This window comes from Bos indicus x Bos taurus, chromosome 18 (genome assembly GCF_003369695.1).
Source record: "Bos indicus x Bos taurus breed Angus x Brahman F1 hybrid chromosome 18, Bos_hybrid_MaternalHap_v2.0, whole genome shotgun sequence".
In the NCBI taxonomy this organism is placed as follows: Eukaryota; Metazoa; Chordata; class Mammalia; order Artiodactyla; family Bovidae; genus Bos; species Bos indicus x Bos taurus.
In genome coordinates, this window is record NC_040093.1 from 830,178 (window position 1) to 847,369 (window position 17,192).

The 17,192-nt window shown below is 40.6% G+C and overlaps 1 protein-coding gene across 4 annotated transcripts in view; it reads left to right on the plus strand.

Annotated features, from left to right (window-relative positions):
- LOC113875917 (zinc finger protein OZF-like) overlaps positions 1 to 17,192 on the plus strand; it is a 39,732-nt gene that overhangs the window by 6,019 nt on the left and 16,521 nt on the right. The window contains exon 3 of one of the 4 annotated variants that reach the window (XM_027514621.1): positions 5,699 to 10,171. The exons of the other annotated variants lie outside the window; for them this stretch is intronic. Within the exon in view, the coding sequence (XP_027370422.1) occupies positions 5,699 to 5,772 (74 nt within the window). The 3' untranslated portion in view covers positions 5,773 to 10,171. Of the gene's footprint in view, positions 1 to 5,698; positions 10,172 to 17,192 lie in introns of those variants that run through there. 4 annotated transcript variants of the gene reach the window in all.

The following is a 17,192-nucleotide window of genomic DNA, read 5'->3' on the forward strand; positions in this document are numbered from 1 at the left end:
TTGTTCCTTTTTATGAGGCCCAGTTTGTCTTGTTTGTTTTTCCTACGAATTCGTAATCTTATCTCCTAAGTTTAGATCTTTGGTATGCTTTGAGTGAATTTTTGTGTATGGTGTTAGATAAGGTTTATTTTCATTGTTGTACATGTGGGTATCCAGTTTTCCTAGCATTGTTTGTTGAGAAGACTGTCTTTATTGAATGGTAATGGTCCTCTTGTTAGTAAGTATTGGATTTTGTATTTGAGGGTTGATGTTTAGACTCATTAGTCTCTGTTTTATTCCGTTAGAATATATATCTGTTTTTATGTCAGTAGCATACTGTTTTGCTTTCTCTAGCTTTGTAAGAATTTCAGATTCATGTGTTGTGGTCCTTAAACTTTGTTCTTTTTAAATAAAATGTTTATTTGTTTAGCTGTGTATTTATTTTGGCTGCGTTGGGTCTTAGTTGCATCATGTGGGATTTTTGCCTCATGTGGAATCTTTTGTTGCAGCATATGGGCTCTTTACTTGTGGATCACAGGTTCAGTAGTTGTGGCTTTTGGGCTTAGTTGTTCCAGGGCATGTGAAATCTTAGTCCCCCAGATAGGAATCTAATCCAAGTCCCCTGCATTGCCAGGAGGATTCTTAACCATTGAACCCCCAGCATTAACATCTGGAAGTTCACAGTTCACGCACTGTTGAAGCCTGGCTTAGAGAATTTTGAGCATTACTTGCTAGCGTGTGAGATGAGTGCATTTGTGTGGTAGTTTGAGCATTCTTTGGCATTGCCTTTCTTCGGGATTGGAATGAAAACTGATCTTTTCCAGTCCTGTGGCCACTGCTGAGTTTTCTAAATTTGTTGGCATATTGAATGCAGCACTTTCGCAGCATCATCTTTTATGATTTGAAATAGGTCAGCTAGAATTCTGTCGCCTCCACTAGCTTTGTTCGTAGTGATGCTTCCTAAGGCCCACTTGACTTCACATTCCAGGATGTCTGGTTCTAGGTGAGTGATCACACCATCATGGTTATCTGGGTCATGAAAATCTTTTTTGTACAGTTCTGTGTTTTCTTGCCACTTCTGTTTAATATCTTCTGCTGCTTTTAGGTTTATACCATTTCTGTCCTTTATTGAGCCCATCTTTGCATGAAATATTCCCTTGGTATCTTTAATTTTCTTGAAGAGATCTCTAGTCTTTCCCATTCTGTTGTTTTCCTCTATTTCTTTGCATTGATCACTGAGGAAGGCTTTCTTATCTCTCTGTGCTGTTCTTTGGAATGCTGCATTCAAATGGTTTTGTCTTTCCTTTTCTCCTTTGCCTTTAGCATCTCTTCTTTTTTCAGCTCTTTGTAAGGCCTCCTCAGACAACCATTTTGCTTTTGTACATTTCTTTTTCTTGGAGATGGTCTTGATCACTGCCTCCTGTACAGTGTCACAAACCTCTATCCATAGTTCTTCAGGCACTCTGTCTATCAGATCCAATCCCTTGAATCTATTTGTTACTTCCACTATATAATCATAAGGGATTTGATTTAGGTCATACCTGAATGGTCTAGTGGTTCATTTCCAAGGCAGACCATTCAATATCACAGTAATCCAAGCTTATGCCCCAATCAGTAATGCTGAAGAAGCTGAATTTGAATGGTTCCATGAAGACCTACAAGATCTTCTAGAACTAACACCCAAAAAAGGTGTCCTTTTCATTATAGGGGACTGGAATGCAAAAGTAGGAAGTCAAGAGATATCTGGAGTAACAGGCAAATTTGGCTTTGGAGTACAAAATGAAGCAGGGCAAAGGCTAACAGAGGTTTGCCAAGAGAACGCACTGGTCATAGCAAACACCCTGTTCCAACAATACAAGAGACGACTCTACACGTGGGCATCACCAGATGGTCAGTACTGAAATCAGATTGATTATATTTTCTGCAGCCAAAGATGGAGAAGCTCTATACAGCCAGCAAAAACAAGACCAGGAGCTGACTGTGGCTCAGGTCATGAACTCCTTATTGCCAAATTCAGACTGAAATTGCAGAAAGTAGGGAAAACCACTAGACCATTCAAGTATAACCTAAATCAGTTTATTTATATTCTCTTAATAACTTCCTGGGTATTTGATTGGGATTACATTGAATTGATCTGGAGAAGGAAATGGAAACCCACTCCAGTACCCTTGCCTGGAAAATCCCATGGACGCAGAAGCCTGGTAGGCTACAGTCTGTGGGGTCACAAAGAGTCGGACACGACTGAGTGACTTCACTTTCGCTTTCACTTTCACATTGAATTGATAGGTGAAGGTGGGCATAACTGACATCTTGACAAAAGTGGAATGTGAAATATCTTTGACACTTTTGGAATGTGAAATATCTTTCCATTTATTTAGTTCTTTGATTTCTTCATCAGAGTTTTTATCATTTCCCTCATGTAGATTTGTACGTGTCTTTTAGATTATAACTATTTCTTCCTTTCTCTCTCCATTCTTTCAAGGGGTGTTAATGTACATGGTATTGTGTTTTGGGGGGACTTCTCAGGTGGTGCTAGTGGTAAAGAACCTGCCTGCCAGTGCAGGAGATGTTAGAGATTCTGGGATAATCCCCTGGAGAAGGAAATGGCAACCCACTCCAGTATTGCCTGGAGAATCCCATGGGCAGACGAGCCTGGCAGTTTATGGCCCATAGGGTAACAAAGAAGTCAGATACGACTGAAGTAACTTAGCACATTGTGTTTTTAATTTCAAACTTCACTTGTTTATTGTTGATGTATAGGAAAGTAATAATTGACTTTTGTATACTATTCTTGTATCCTGAAACCTTGCTGTAATTGCTTTTGAATTCCAGGATTTGTGTGTGTGTGTATTTTGTTTTTATATAGCTGGTTATGCCATCTGAGAATGAAGGCAGTATTATTCTTTCACTCCCTATCAGTATAACTTTTATATAACTCTGTTTTCTCATTGCATTAGTATGACTTACAAAGTCATACTTGAATTCTTCATCTTAGTAGGAAGGTTTTTAGTTTTTGTCTAGGAAATATGATGATACCAGTAGGGTTTTATTTTGATTGTGAAGTTAAAGAATTTTTCTATTTTTAGATAGCTAGGAGAGGGAGATTTTGATCATGAATGGGTATTGGATTTGGCCAGATCCTTTGTTTTTTTGTGTTTTTTTTTTTTGCATCCCTTGATGAGATCCTGTATTGGTGGGTGCTTTTGTTTGTTTTTTGGACATGCCACAGCTTGCAGTGTCTTAGTTCCCTGACTGGGGATTGAACCCCAGCTGAAGCAGTGACAGTGCTGAGTCCTAAGCACTAGACTACTAGGGAATTCCTGCATGTTCATATTTAAAGTGGGGTTTTTGGAGGGAATATGTACTTGACTCCTCTTTCTGAATTCACTCTTGATAATATCTTTTTTCATTGGTGTATTGAGACTATCAATGTTTAATATAGTCATATAGTTAAATAAATATCTAATGAAGTTGTTACCATTTTCTACCATTGCCTTTCTTCTTTTTCCTATGTTTGTTGTCCAGTCTTTTTCATTTGTTAATGGAGAATTTTGCATGATTGCATCTTCTCTTCTCTGTTAGCGTATCATGCGTACTTTTTTCCTTTCATTTTTCTTTAATGTAATTGCGCTGGAGTTTGCACTATGTATTTACATCTGATTGTAGTCCACTTTCATATGACCCTGTATGGCTCCCTTGGTAGTTTGAATGCTTTATAGTTTTAAAAAATTCCTAATTGCTTTCTCTGCTCCATTTGATAATTGTTCTCATTTGTTTTAATGTTATGTAAACATACATATATGGGTGTTTTAAGAAAATGCGTAATGGGGTACACAGTTGCTGTTGTTCTTTAGAATACATATGTATGGGAAGCAGCTATATGAAAAGATGCTCAGTATCATAAATGGTTGGGAAAATGCAAATCAGAAGCACAATGAGATACCACCTCATACATGTTACAATGTCTGTTATAAAAAGGACAAAAAAATAAATGTTGGTAAACTGGTAGAGAAAACGGACGCCTTGTGCACTGTTGGTAAAAGCGAAAGTGTTAGTCACTCAGTCAGGTCTGACTCTGCGACACCATGGACTGTAGCCCTCCAGGCTCCTCTACCCATGGAATCCTCCAGGCCCGACTGCTGGAGTGGGCAGCCTTTCCCTTCTCCAGGGGCTCTTCCCAACCCTGGAGTTAAACCCGGGTCTCCTGCGTTGCAGGCAGATTCTTTACTTTCTGTGGGTAGGAATGTACTTTATTGCAACCACTGTAGTAAAGATTATGGAGACTGATTACAGAATTAAAAAAGGAACTTACATATCATCCATCAAGTCCACCTTTGTGTATTTATGCAGAGGGAGTAAAATCATCGTTTCAAAAAGGTATCTGTGCCTTATGTCTATTGTAGCTTATTTATAATATTCAAGAGATGGAAACAACCTAAGTGTCCATTGATAGATGAGTGGATGACAAAAATGAAATATATATGGGATATTATTCAGTATTATATAACCATAAAAAAGATGCCTGTACTGCCATTTGCAGTAGCATAAATTGACCTGGAGAGCATTATGCTAAGTGAAATAAATCAGGGAAAGACAAATCCAGTTGTCCCACTGTGTCCACTGAGGATTGGATCCAGGATCCTCTAAGTATACTGAAGTCTAGAGGCCCATAGTCAGTCCTCTGATTCTGAAGTTTTCCCATTTGTGGATTCATCCAACTACACAGAGCATATAATTCTGTGTGTATTTATTGAAAAGTGTTCCTGTAAAAGTGGACCCAAGCATTCAGAACTCAGGTTGTTCCACATTTACCTGTACTGGATGGTTATGCTTACATGTTGAATCTTTAAAACAATAACACCAACACCAAACAGATACAGACAAAGGATTAGTGACTGCTAGACCAGAGCAAGGTGGGCAGATAAAATGAATGAAAAATGTCAGAAGTTACACACTTCTAATTATGAGGTGAGTAAGTCCTGGGGATGTAAGGCATAGCATAGTGACTCTAATTAACATGACTGTGTTGAATATTTAGAAAGTTCCCAAAGAGGGCATCCCTGGTGGTCTCCTGGTTAAGAATCCACCTGGCAATGCAGGAGACGGGGGTTTGATCCCTGGTACAGCATTGCTGCACACGTGCTGTGGAGCAGCTAAGCCCGTGCGCAGCAACTACTGAGTCTGCCTGTTGCAACTGCTGAAGCACTCCTGCCTTAGACCTTGTGCTCTGCCACAGAAGTAACTATTGCAGTAAGAAGCCCATCCAACACAACTAGAGACTAGCCCCTGCTTGCCGAAACGAGAGAAAGCCGGAGACCAGCAACAACCACCAAGTGATCATAAAAGGGTAAATAAGTAAAAAGAAATATCAAAAGAGTAGATCTTAAAAGTGCTCATCACAAGAAAAAAAAATCACAGTCAGATTTTCTGAGGCTTGGAGATCTGCTTCCTTACAGTGTCACAGGTTGAGGAGATGTGTTCCTGGTAAAAGCCATTGACAGAGGAGTGAATTGTAGAAGACGCCTTTCTCCGTGGGCCACATCCAGTCCTTCTGTCCTGCGCTTGGTGAGAGCAGCTGCTTCTCAGTTTTATCCCAACTCCATTTCCTGAACACAGTCCTGTAGAGTGATTCTTTCATGTGTCAGATATAGAATTGTGATGGTGTTCCCTTCCTCCAGTAAAGTCAACGTGAACTTCACTGTCACTTCTTTGTTTTCAGGTACTTGGCGTGGAGTTCAGGATGAGGAGACACCTTCTGAACAGAGTGAATCTGTAGAAGGAGTGTCAGATTAGGACTCCCAGGGCAGGTTTGTCTCCTGAGAAGGTCCAGCTTTGTAAGATGTGCATCCCAGTTTTGAGAGACATTTTGCACTTGGCTGAAGAGCAAGGAACAAATAGTGGGCAGAAAGCATACACATGTGGGTCATGTGGGAAACAGTTCTGTTTCACTGCAGACATTCAGCAGCACCAGAAGCAGCACATTGGAGAGAACCCCTTATGCTGTATCATGGAGAGACCCTCATTTTTGAAGAACTGTACAGTTCTTGCATCAGGGAATCTCTCTACCTTCATGGAACTTGGGAATGAATTCATGGCAAATATGGGAGCTCAGCCACAGGCCACTAATACCAGGAAGAAACTGAACAATAGTAAGGAATGTGAAGCTATTTTTCACAGTGGGAAAAGTCATCAGAGCTGGGGAGAAGGCAAGATAGCCTCCAGCCACGCAGACATACTTGTTCAGGATGGGCGAGTCCTCACTAGTGAAGGGTTTTGTAAGTTCAATACATGTGAGAAAGGCAGCACCCAAAGAAATACCCTCATTCATCATCAGAAAGTTCATGCTAGAGAAAGGCGTTATGAATGCAGCCATTGTGGAAAATTATTTAGCCATAAATCCCGTTTCCTTGCACATCAGAGATTTAACTGTGGAGGGATGCTTTATGACTGCAGTGAATGTGGAAAATCCTTTAGCCAAAGGAAATACCTCATTGCCCAGAGAAAAATCCACACTGGAGAAAAGCCTTATGAGTGCGAGGAATGTAATAAATCTTTTATCCAAAAGTGGAACTTAATGGAACATCAGAGAGTTCACACTGGAGAAAAGCCTTATCAGTGCAACCAACGTGGAAAATTTTTTGCCCGCAAATCCGATTTCCTTGCACATGAAAGACTTCACACTGGAGAAAACCCTTATGAGTGCAGCAAATGTGGCAAAGCTCTTACTACTAGCTCTGGTCTATTATCATCTGAGAGTTCACACTGGAGAAAGGCCTTATGAGTGCAGTGAATGTGGAAAGTCATTCACTACTTGGTCCATCCTTTCTAATCATCGGAGAGTTCACAGTGGAGAAAGACCTTTCGAGTGCAGTTCCTGTGGGAAATTCTTTAACTGGAATGAACAGCTAAGTGTGCATATGAATGTTCACACTGGAGAAAAGCCTTATGAGTGCAATAAATGTGGGAAGTCTTTTACAAGTAGATCGAACCTTTGTAATCACTGGCGAGTTCACAATGAAGTAAGGGATTTTGAAGGCAGTGAATGTGGGGAATTCTTTCGCCAAAAGGCACGTCTCAATGCCCATAAGTTTCATGCTGGAGAACAGGCTTATGAGTGTAATAAATGTGAGAAATCTTTAACTGCTAGGCTGAACCACCAGTGTCCCCAGAGAGTTGACACTGGAGAAAAGCCTTTTAATTGCAATGAATGTGGAAAATGTTTTACTAGTAGCTCGAGTCTTTTTCGTCATCAGAGAGTTCACAGTGGAGAAAGGCCTTATGAATGCAGTGAATGGGGGAAATCTTTTATTGCTAGGTTGAGCCTTCGTGATCATCAGAGAGTTCACATGGGAGAAAGGCCCTATAAGTGCAGTGAATGTGGAAAATGTTTTACTAGTAGTTTGAGCCTTCTTCGTCATCAGAGTTCACAGTGGAGAAAGGCCTTATGAGTGCAGTGAATGTGGGAAATCTTTTGTTGCTGTGAATGGCCTCTGGTATCATCAGAGAGTTCACAGTGGAGAACAACCTTATGAGTGCAGTGAATGTGGGAAATCTTTTACTGCTGGGTGGAGCCTTCATGATCATCAGAGAGTTCACACTGGAGAAAGGCCTTATAAGTGCAGTCAATGTGGGAAGCATTTTATTAGTTGCTCGAGCCTTCTTCGTCATCACAGAGTTCACACTTAAGAAAGGCCTTATAAGTACAGTGAATGTGGCCAGTCTTTTACTAGTCAAACCAGTCTCTGTGATCATCACAAACTTCACACTGGAGAAAGGCCTTTTGTGTGCAGTGAATGTGGGAAAGCCTTTAAGCAAAGGCAGCTCCTCCGCACACATTGGAAAATCCACCCTGGAGAAGAGCCTTATGAGTGCAAGGAATGCAGTAAATCTTTCAACCGAAGTTGCTGCTTGATTAAACATCAGCGAGGTCACACTGAAGAAAGGGCTTTATAAATACTGCAAGTATGGCTGGCAATGATGTCAAAGAAATTTGAGGTGGTGACAGAGTGGGCAGAACCTATGAAGCAAATGGACCCTTTCCTAGAGCAGAAACTGAGGCACAGAGATGCCGTGTCATCTGTTTATGATCCCCGTTGAAGGGATAAGGATCTGAGATTGAATGCCACGTTGCCTGGTTCAGGCATTTGGAGAATCTGGTGACTTCATTCCTCCCCTGCTCTATGCATGCCCACCAGGTTTGAGGACTGAAAGAACACCTTGTCCATCCTGACACTTCTGCTCCCTCTGCCCCCACCCCATGAGCTGTGCTTACATCCCAACCCATGCTGATGGTCAGGATTATCTTTTCTTTGGAATCAGCATTGATTACTTTTCTGTGGATGACTCCATTTATCTACCCATCCAAACCAATGCTATGACTCAGTTTTTATCATTGTCCTTTGAGAAAGAAGAGCTGTCCAGCTCAGAGAGGCAGAGGGATTTCCACAGGAGCTCACTACTGCCACACCTTTCATGAGAGTGGTTACACTGCACATGTCCACTGGCTTTTCTTTTGCCGCTCAGAGCAGGGACTCCAGTTCCCATATCCTGACCATGAGCTCTGCATACCTGACAGCTCCATTACCACAAGGGGATGCAGCCTCATTTCCATGTGTGCACATCTCCCACTAACACCCTCCCACTTGGGAAGTTCTTCACAGAAGAGCAGTGCTAAGCTAGGGACTCTGGATCAACTCATTGGCATTTCCCCAGATCTGACACTGGCCTCACCGCTCTCTGCAGTGATTGGTTTCCCAGGTCCTGTTCATCATCTTTACATACCCACCTCAAGATGTCCCTGTTCCCATTACGTGGTTGACCTGCTCACTGTTTTGGGCAGTGTGAGGGACACTGAAGGCCTGAGAATGTCCAGTGTGGCCCTCACATGGTGTAGTCTCTAAAGCTCTTCTTCCTTTACCCCTTTACTCATCTCCTCACTTTTCCTTCTACCCTTCCAGAAACATGTTACCTAGCAAAATAATGATTATTTATTAGTGTGAGTTTGTCCTCACTTTCTGAGACCCACACTTGATCAACCTGGCTTTAAAACTAACAGGAATGCAAGGTGACCCCTCCCACGAAGACCAAAACCTCTGTATTAAAAAATTGTGATGATTTTAATTACATTTTTCTCAGATTATTTATTTACTTAACTGTGCCATGTGGCATGTGGGATCTTAGTTCCCCCAACCAGCAATCTAAATGTCTTGTGATGTGGACACGGGGAGTCCTAGCCACTGGACTGCTGGTGATTCTCTTTTTCAGGATTCTTGATGTTTTTGTTTTTCACATGTCTGTCTTTTACCTGTGTGTCTTGTTTCATTAGATTTCTATTCGTACTTTTGCCAACTTCTGTTTTGTGAGATTAGGCTATTTTCTCTTATTTTGACATTAGAAAAGCAAGGAAATAACGAAGACGTGTTAGATTTCACTCATTCATGAATGTGAGTGGCTTTTTTTCCTGCATGGAATTATAATTCAGAATACTGAAAGTTTGTGTTCTCTATTTTTATACAATGTATAATATAATGGCCTTATACATGATACATGTTTTGGATAAGTTTCTTTTATTAATATGTTACCTTCAGATATAATTACACAGTAAATCAATCCCTGTTTTGTAGTGCTTGCCAATTTCCCTGGTGAAAATATTCACACCATTACCAGTGTCAAATTGTGAACGTAATGTCACTGAAATGGAGTTGGGAAGCATTGCCTGTAACCCACCATTGTATGCTTTGCCCCTTACAGGCCCAGTAGCTGCAAAATGTTTTAGGAGTGTACCTAGTAAACCATAGTACAGTGATTACGAATACATTTTTCTAATTTGTTTGAAAAATCACTTACTGGTTGTATAGTTGACTTAAATTTTGTATATGTACATTTAAACATTTTTGTGTACATCCTTAAAATCAGTTTCCTTCTGCCATGTTAAATTCATCTTCAACATTATAATTACTGATAAAGGGCCTACTCTAGTAATCACTGTTTTCAAATATATATGTAAATGGAATGACTGTGTTGGAGCCTTCCTGTATATTATCATCATTTATCATAATTACACACATTTTTGTTGGTGTATCATGATTTACCTAGTCATTTTTAAGTTTTGTAATCGCAGGTTTCACATCTTTTCGCATCATACATAACTTCTTAGAATGCTTTTCAAAAATGAAACCTTTTCGTAATGCCAGCAATGTATTACACGAGAATGTATTCTAAGTACCAGTGTTTATCCGCACAACCTGGGGGCAGTGTAACAAAAGGTCGAATGCTCACACCTTCGATGCAGCCTGGATCTGCTAACTCATGTACCATAGCACAAAGGATGTGGGACAGAAGGGAGACCTTGCTGGGGAAATACAGTGGGACGTGCTGACCCCGCACAGCAGGTGTGGGTACAGAATTCACAAGCGGTGAATTTTTGGGCAGCCAGGCATGTGATACTGATGCTCAAAATTGTGGTGTGTGGACCAGACACAGTCACACTGTTCTCATAGATCCCTTATGATCAGGTAAGTGCAGACGGGATTAGAAAGACAATCTCCCACGTCACTTCAAGTTTGATGCACTGATTGTGTTCAGATTAGGGACTGAGTCACAATTGTGTTACCAGCTAGAGATTCACATCTGTGAGCAGCTTTGTTTAGCAGAGAACTTCGGTTTGGGTTTTTGAAGCTTTATGGGAGGTGTCGTCATTCCTTGAGCCCTTAGCACTTGGACTAAAGTTTGTCAAGGTTCAGTCCCCAGAAGATGTGGGTAAGTTCTTGCTGATTATCTTGCTAAATAGCAATCATTTGGTGATTTATATTTTTCTGGTGGGTAGGAGGAGCAGTGGGGTGATGGGTGAGGGGATTAGGAGGAAGAGCCTTGGAGACAGGGAGAGGTCCACTTTGGACATTCGTAGTCTTTCAAGTGGGGAGAAGACAGTGGCACCCCACTCCAGTGCTCTTGCCTGGAAAATCCCATGGACGGAGGAGCCTGGTAGGCTGCAGTCCATGGGGTTGCTGAGAGTCGGACACGACTGAGCGACTTCACTTTCACTTTTTACTTTCATGCATTGGAGGAGGAAATGGCAACCCACTCCAGTGTTCTTGCCTGGAGAATCCCAGGGACGGGGGAGCCTGATGGGCTGCCGTCTATGGGGTTGCACAGAGTCGGACACGACTGAAGCAACTTAGCAGCAGCAGCAGTCTTTCAAGGTCCCTCACAGTGCTCAGAATAGTGACCGGGACAGTTTGGGCAAGATGTATCCTGAATTGGGTTCATGAAAAAGATGGGCAGAAGCTTGGAAAGAAATCACTGCATACTGCATGTGGTGGAGGCCATTGTCACATCTGGGGTGACACTGAAGACCATGGGTGGCTTGCTGGTTTGGTGCCCCTGTCACTTTGCACAGCATCACAAAAGGGAACGTGTTTGCAAGGAGATATGAACCGGGGAAGGTGGAGCTGGAGGCCCAGTGAAGATGTAGACACCAGAGTAGGTAGTTCGTGGTTGTGACACAGTTGATGGTGTGCATATTAGGAAGTGCAGAAGAGAAGCCAGTGCATCTGTTTGGTGTAGTGTAAGCACTCGTCAAAGGCCTGGCAGCTGTGTGTCCTTGTGGAAGCTATTCAGCTGAGATGCAGACCCGTCCCTCCACAAATTTGAAGAATAATTACAGATTCTGAGCCCAGGGAAGTTTGCATAGATAAATGGGATCATTCACATTAAAATTATGAATGTTTGTTCCCACTGAAAAGAAAGGTGTGTCCATTAGCATGGGGCTGTGGTATGACTAGGGCTGTTGTGGGGAGGGAGACAGGGTGTCGGGACATGTATGTGGTGGTCTTTGAGTCTCCAGTTGGATAGGGTGGACATGGGGTACAGAGACAAGACTTCAGTAAATGTGAAGAAATTATGATCTAAAGATTGGAACAGTCACTAGCTGAGGCCAGGGCAAGAAGGTAGTCCTTGACTGATTAGGCCTTATGATAAAGATGAAAAGTCAGCCGCGTGAGTAGGTATAGTTGAATCGGACTGGTTGGGCAGGCGATGTTCAGCGAGCAAGAGCACAGCCATTCACTGTGGCCGGATTACACATCGGTGTTTCTCAGTGAGTTGGGCACAGACCCTGCCGGCAAGAGAGCCTTTTCTGGATGTACAAAAGCAGTGCTTTCCCTCTTGCTCACCTGCACTAGGCGTGCCCAGTGTCTCCCTTCCAGATACCCAGTCAGGGTGCTTTTTTTTTTTTTTTTTTTTAAGGCAAGGCTTTGTTGGGACTTAAGCTGCAGCACCAGAGAATAAAAACATGTAACAGGTTCCTTTGCTTGGTCTCAGAGGGGCCCTTTCTGACATTTTTATTGTCCTTGAGCAAAGCTTGCAAAATGAATTCAAACTTTTTTTTTCCTTCTTTTTTTTGACTGGGAGAAGGGGCTTGCTGCATCGTATTTCCTGGAATACCCATTGAACCCCGCCGCATGGCAGCCGCAAACATAGTAAATCCTAGTCACTGAACCACCAGGGAGTTCCCCCAAATAGCTACCACTTCAGGCTGTATGCATTTCAAGAGCAATTGTTCAGTCTCTAAGTGGTGTCAAAGTTTTTGACCCCATGGACTGCGGCATGCCAGGCTTTCCTGTCCTTCACCATCTCCTGGAGCTTGCTCGAACTCATGTCCATCAAGTCGGTGATGCTATCCAACCATCTCATCCTCTGTCATCTCCTGCTTTCAATCTTTCTCAGCATCAGGAATCTTTTCCAGTGAGTTGACTTTTCGCATAAGGTGGCCAAAGTATTGGAGCTTCAGCTTCAGTATCAGTCCTTCCAGTGAATACTCAGGGTTGATTTCAAGATCAATAGGATAATGTTTGTTTGCTTCCAATTGCCAGCGGCGGATGTCAGCTTGGGTTGGCTTTAAGGAATGAGGCCATGTGCAGACACTTCAGTGGTCAATAGCATTAAAGACAAATGGTCTTAAGCCCTTCCTCTGGTCCAGAATCTTCCACCCGCCTAAGAAGGATGAAGCCCTTCCCCCACACAGGCAGTTTCTCAGTGCTCCTCCCCTCAGCAGTTTAGCTCTTCTTGTTGGTCTTCTAGTGTGGGGTGCCATTTCTTGAGACCGTGACACTACATTTTCCAGAAGACCATGTGTTATGACAGCGTTCAACCAATGAAAATGCAGAGTCTGGACATTCCTTGGAGGCCAAGTATCCGCAGTAGACGTCTGGTCTCTTCTTGGCAGGCATTTTGATTGCTGTAGAGATTGTGGAACTGGTTGAAAGTCTTTGTGTCTCATGTTCGTGCATGTCTGCTGTAGAGTAAAGTGACTCCGTTACATGTATATATATTCTTTTTCTTTTCTTTTCCCTTATGGTGCATCAGAAGATACACAATATAGTTCTCTGTGCTATAGAGTAGGACCTTCTGCTTTATTCATCCCATATATACTAGTTTGCACTCCCAATCTTTCCCTTGCTCAGCTGCCTCCCACTTGGAAATCTAAGTCTGTTCTCTGTGTCTGTGAGTCTGTTTCTTAGATGTATTCATTTATATGATATTTTAGATTCCATATATAAATGAAACATGGTGTTTTTCTTTCTATTTCTGACTTGCTTTACTTAGGATGATGATGTCTTAAGTCCATGCATGTTGCAGCAAATGGCATTATGTAATTGTTTTTATGAACTCAATAATGTTCTATAGTATACATGTACCCTATTGTCTTTATGCCTTCATCTGTTAATGGATATTTAGGTTATTTCCATGTTTTGGCTTTGAAATTTTTTCTTCCTGTTTTTTCTGCAGTTTTATAATGTCTTTTGATGTACAAAAGTTTTTTAGTTTTTTCTTTTTTTCCTCCAACTTTCTTGAGGTTCAGTTGACACATTATATGATGTAATTTAAGGTATAAAGTGGTAATTGTCCTTTTTTTTTCAAGTCCAGTTTGTCTATTTTTTATTTTGTCGATTTTGCCTTTATTGTCATAGGCAAGAATTTGTCTGAATTCAACATTTTGAAAGTTTTCCCTTTTTTTTCCCATAAGAATTTTGTAATTTTAGCTCTTACATTTTAGTCTTTGATATATTTAGAATGCCTTTTTGTATATGGTATAAGACTCTTAACTTCATTCTTGTACATGTGGCTATCCAGTTTTTCCAACATTATTTGGTAAAAAGCCTCTCTTTATTGAATGGTAAGGGTCTTACTGTCAGTAATTATTGGATCATATATATGAGGGTTGATATTTACAATCTGAAGTCTCCATTCTATTTCACTGGAGTGGATATATGTCTTTATGCTATTAGCATGCTGTTTTGATTACTATAACTTTGTAATATGGTGTGAAATAAGCCTTAGGTGCCTTTCATGAATCCCACTTGGTCATGATGTATAATCATGTTTATATAGTTTTCAAATCAATTTACTGACGCTTTGTGGTTTGCATTTATGTTCATCAGAGATACTAGCGTATACTTTTTCTTTACGTTTTTGGTTTGGTATTAGAGTAATGTTGGCCTCACAGAATTAGATAGGAAGCAGTCTCTCTGCTGCTGTCTTCTGAAAGGAGTTGTAGAGAATTGTATCTTCCTGAAATGTTTGTCATATTTCACCAGTTAACCAATCTGGGCCAATTACATTCTGTTTTGGAAGGTTATTCCTTATTGATTCAGTTACATTAACAGATGTATACATATTTAGATTGTGAATTGTTGTGTGGGTTGTGATAGACTGTATATTTCAAAAAATTAATCTATTTCATTTAGATTATCACATTTATGGTCTTGGAAATGCCCATATATTTCATTATGCGTTTAATGTGCATTGTCTCTATAGTGGTTTTTCCTCTTTCTTTTTTTCATTCTTTCTTCTTTTTTTGGCTGTGCTTCGAGGCATGTGAAATCTTCATTTCCAAAGCAGGGATCAAACTGTCCCCTGCAGTGGAAGTACAGAGGCTTTACCACTGGAACACTGAGGAAGTCCTCTTTTATTTTTGATACTAATAATTTATGCCCTGTCTTGTTTTTGTGATTAACCTGACTAGAATCTTTTTATTTTATTGGTCATTTTAAGGAACCAACTTTGGCTTTGTTGATTTTTATCTTGATTTTTAAAAATTATTTTTTCCTTTGGATTTTATTTTCTCTTTTTCTAGTTTCCTAAAGTGATTGCTTTTAGATCTTAATTATTTCTAACATATACATTCAGTGCTATAAATTGCCCTATAACCACTGCTTTCACCATATGCATATTATTTTGAGAAGTGCTGTGTTTATTTCAAGATAATTAAAATCTTACCTTGAGATTTCTTCTTTGATCCATGTTTCTTTGGGTTGTTTAATTTCTTCTCATTGTGCGATTTGCCAGTTATCTTTCTGTAACTGGTTCTAGTGTAATTCCACCATACTCTGAGAACAGACATTTTCTGATTTCTGTTGTTTCAGACTTGTTAAGGTGTGTTTTTTTGGCCCATGGTGTGCTCGTCTTGTAAATTTTCCATGTCAGCTTAAGATTATTCTGCTGTTGGATGGAGTAGACCAGTAGTCTGTAGAAGTCCATATATCCAGTTGGCTGTGCTGGGTCTTCATTGCTGTGCAGGCTTTCCTCTAGTTGCAGCAGGAGGGGGTACTCTCTAGCTGTGATGCACGGACTTCTCATTGCGGTGGCTTTTCTTGTTCAGAGTACAGGCTCTCAAGTGTTCAGGCTTCAGGAGTTGTGGCTCCTAGGCTCTAGAACACAGGCTGTGTAGTTGTGGCACACGGACTTAGTTGCACTGTGGCACGTGGGATCTTCCCAGACCAGGGATTGAACCTGTGTCTCCTGCGTTGGCTGATGGATTCTTTACCACTGAGCCACCAGGGAAGCCTCTGGTAGATATTAATATAGTTAATAGTACTTTTTATTGTTTTGAGTTCTGTTAATCTCTATCGTTTTTCTTTAATGCATATTCAGGTTTTATTTAAAGTGCATTTTGTTGTTTTAAATTTCATTTACTTAAAGATTTATTTTGGCTGTTTGGTCTTCTTTGTGGTGTACAGGCTCTGGAGTGTGCAGAGTTAGTAGTTGCGGAATGTGGGCTTAGTTGCTCTGTGGCATGTGGGATTTTAGGTTCCTGACCATGGATTGAAACAGTGTCCCCTGAATTGCAACGCTGATTCTTTACCACTGGACCCCCAGGGGAGTCCTAAAGCGGGTTTCTTAGACAACATATGGTTGAGTCCTGTTTCTGAATCCACCCTGATAATCTCTCTTTTAATTTGTACACTGAGACTATCAATATTTAGTATATTGATAAATACTTAACGTGTTTGTTACCATTTTCTAAAATTGCCCTTGTTCTGCATTCCTGTGTTAGTCTACCACTCCTTCTTTTTTGGTGTTAATTGAGCATTTTGTATGATTTTATTATCTCTCCTTTGTTAGCTTACCAGCTATATTTGCTTCTCTCCATTTTTAAATTTAGTGGTTCTAAATTTGTGTTATGTATTAACAACTGATTTAAGATCACTTCCATATAATCCTATATGATTTCATGGGTAGTTTGAATAAATATATATTTGTGTCTTGTGGAATCTCAGTTCCCCTACCAGGGATTGAACCTGGGCTTCTGGCAGTGAAAAATGTGGGATTGTAACCACTGGGCCACCAGGGAATTCCTATGTAATTTAAAAATATCCTGAGGTGAGGTTCCATGGTTGCCTACTGGATAGGATTCCATTTTTTCGTTACTGTGGACCAGTTCACCCCAGCTGTTATCTGTTAGATATGAAAAGATATTTTTCGAAAGGAGACATGCTAATGGGAACCTTGTACATAAAAAAATGCTCAATATTACAAATGGTAGGGGAAATGCAAGTCAAAATGACAGATACTACATCATACGTTATAATGTCTGTTATGAAAAACACAAGAAATAATGTTGGTAAAGATGTGGTGAAAAGGAACCCCTTGTGCATTTCGTGTTGATCCTTTGTTAAAATTCCAATCTCTCTGCTTATATTTTCCTTCTAGTTTCAATGCTGTCTGCCCTATCCATTCGTAGACATTAATTAGCTTATTAATCATAATTGTTTAAAATTATCAACATGATCATTCCAGTATATCTGTAGTATTTGATTGTAGTTTTGAAGCTTTGTCTCTTCAAGCTCTGTTTTATGGGACACTGCAGAGCTTCAGTAGGCTCAATAGTTGCAAAAGAGTTATATCAGTTAGATTCTGCCAGAGCAGTTATG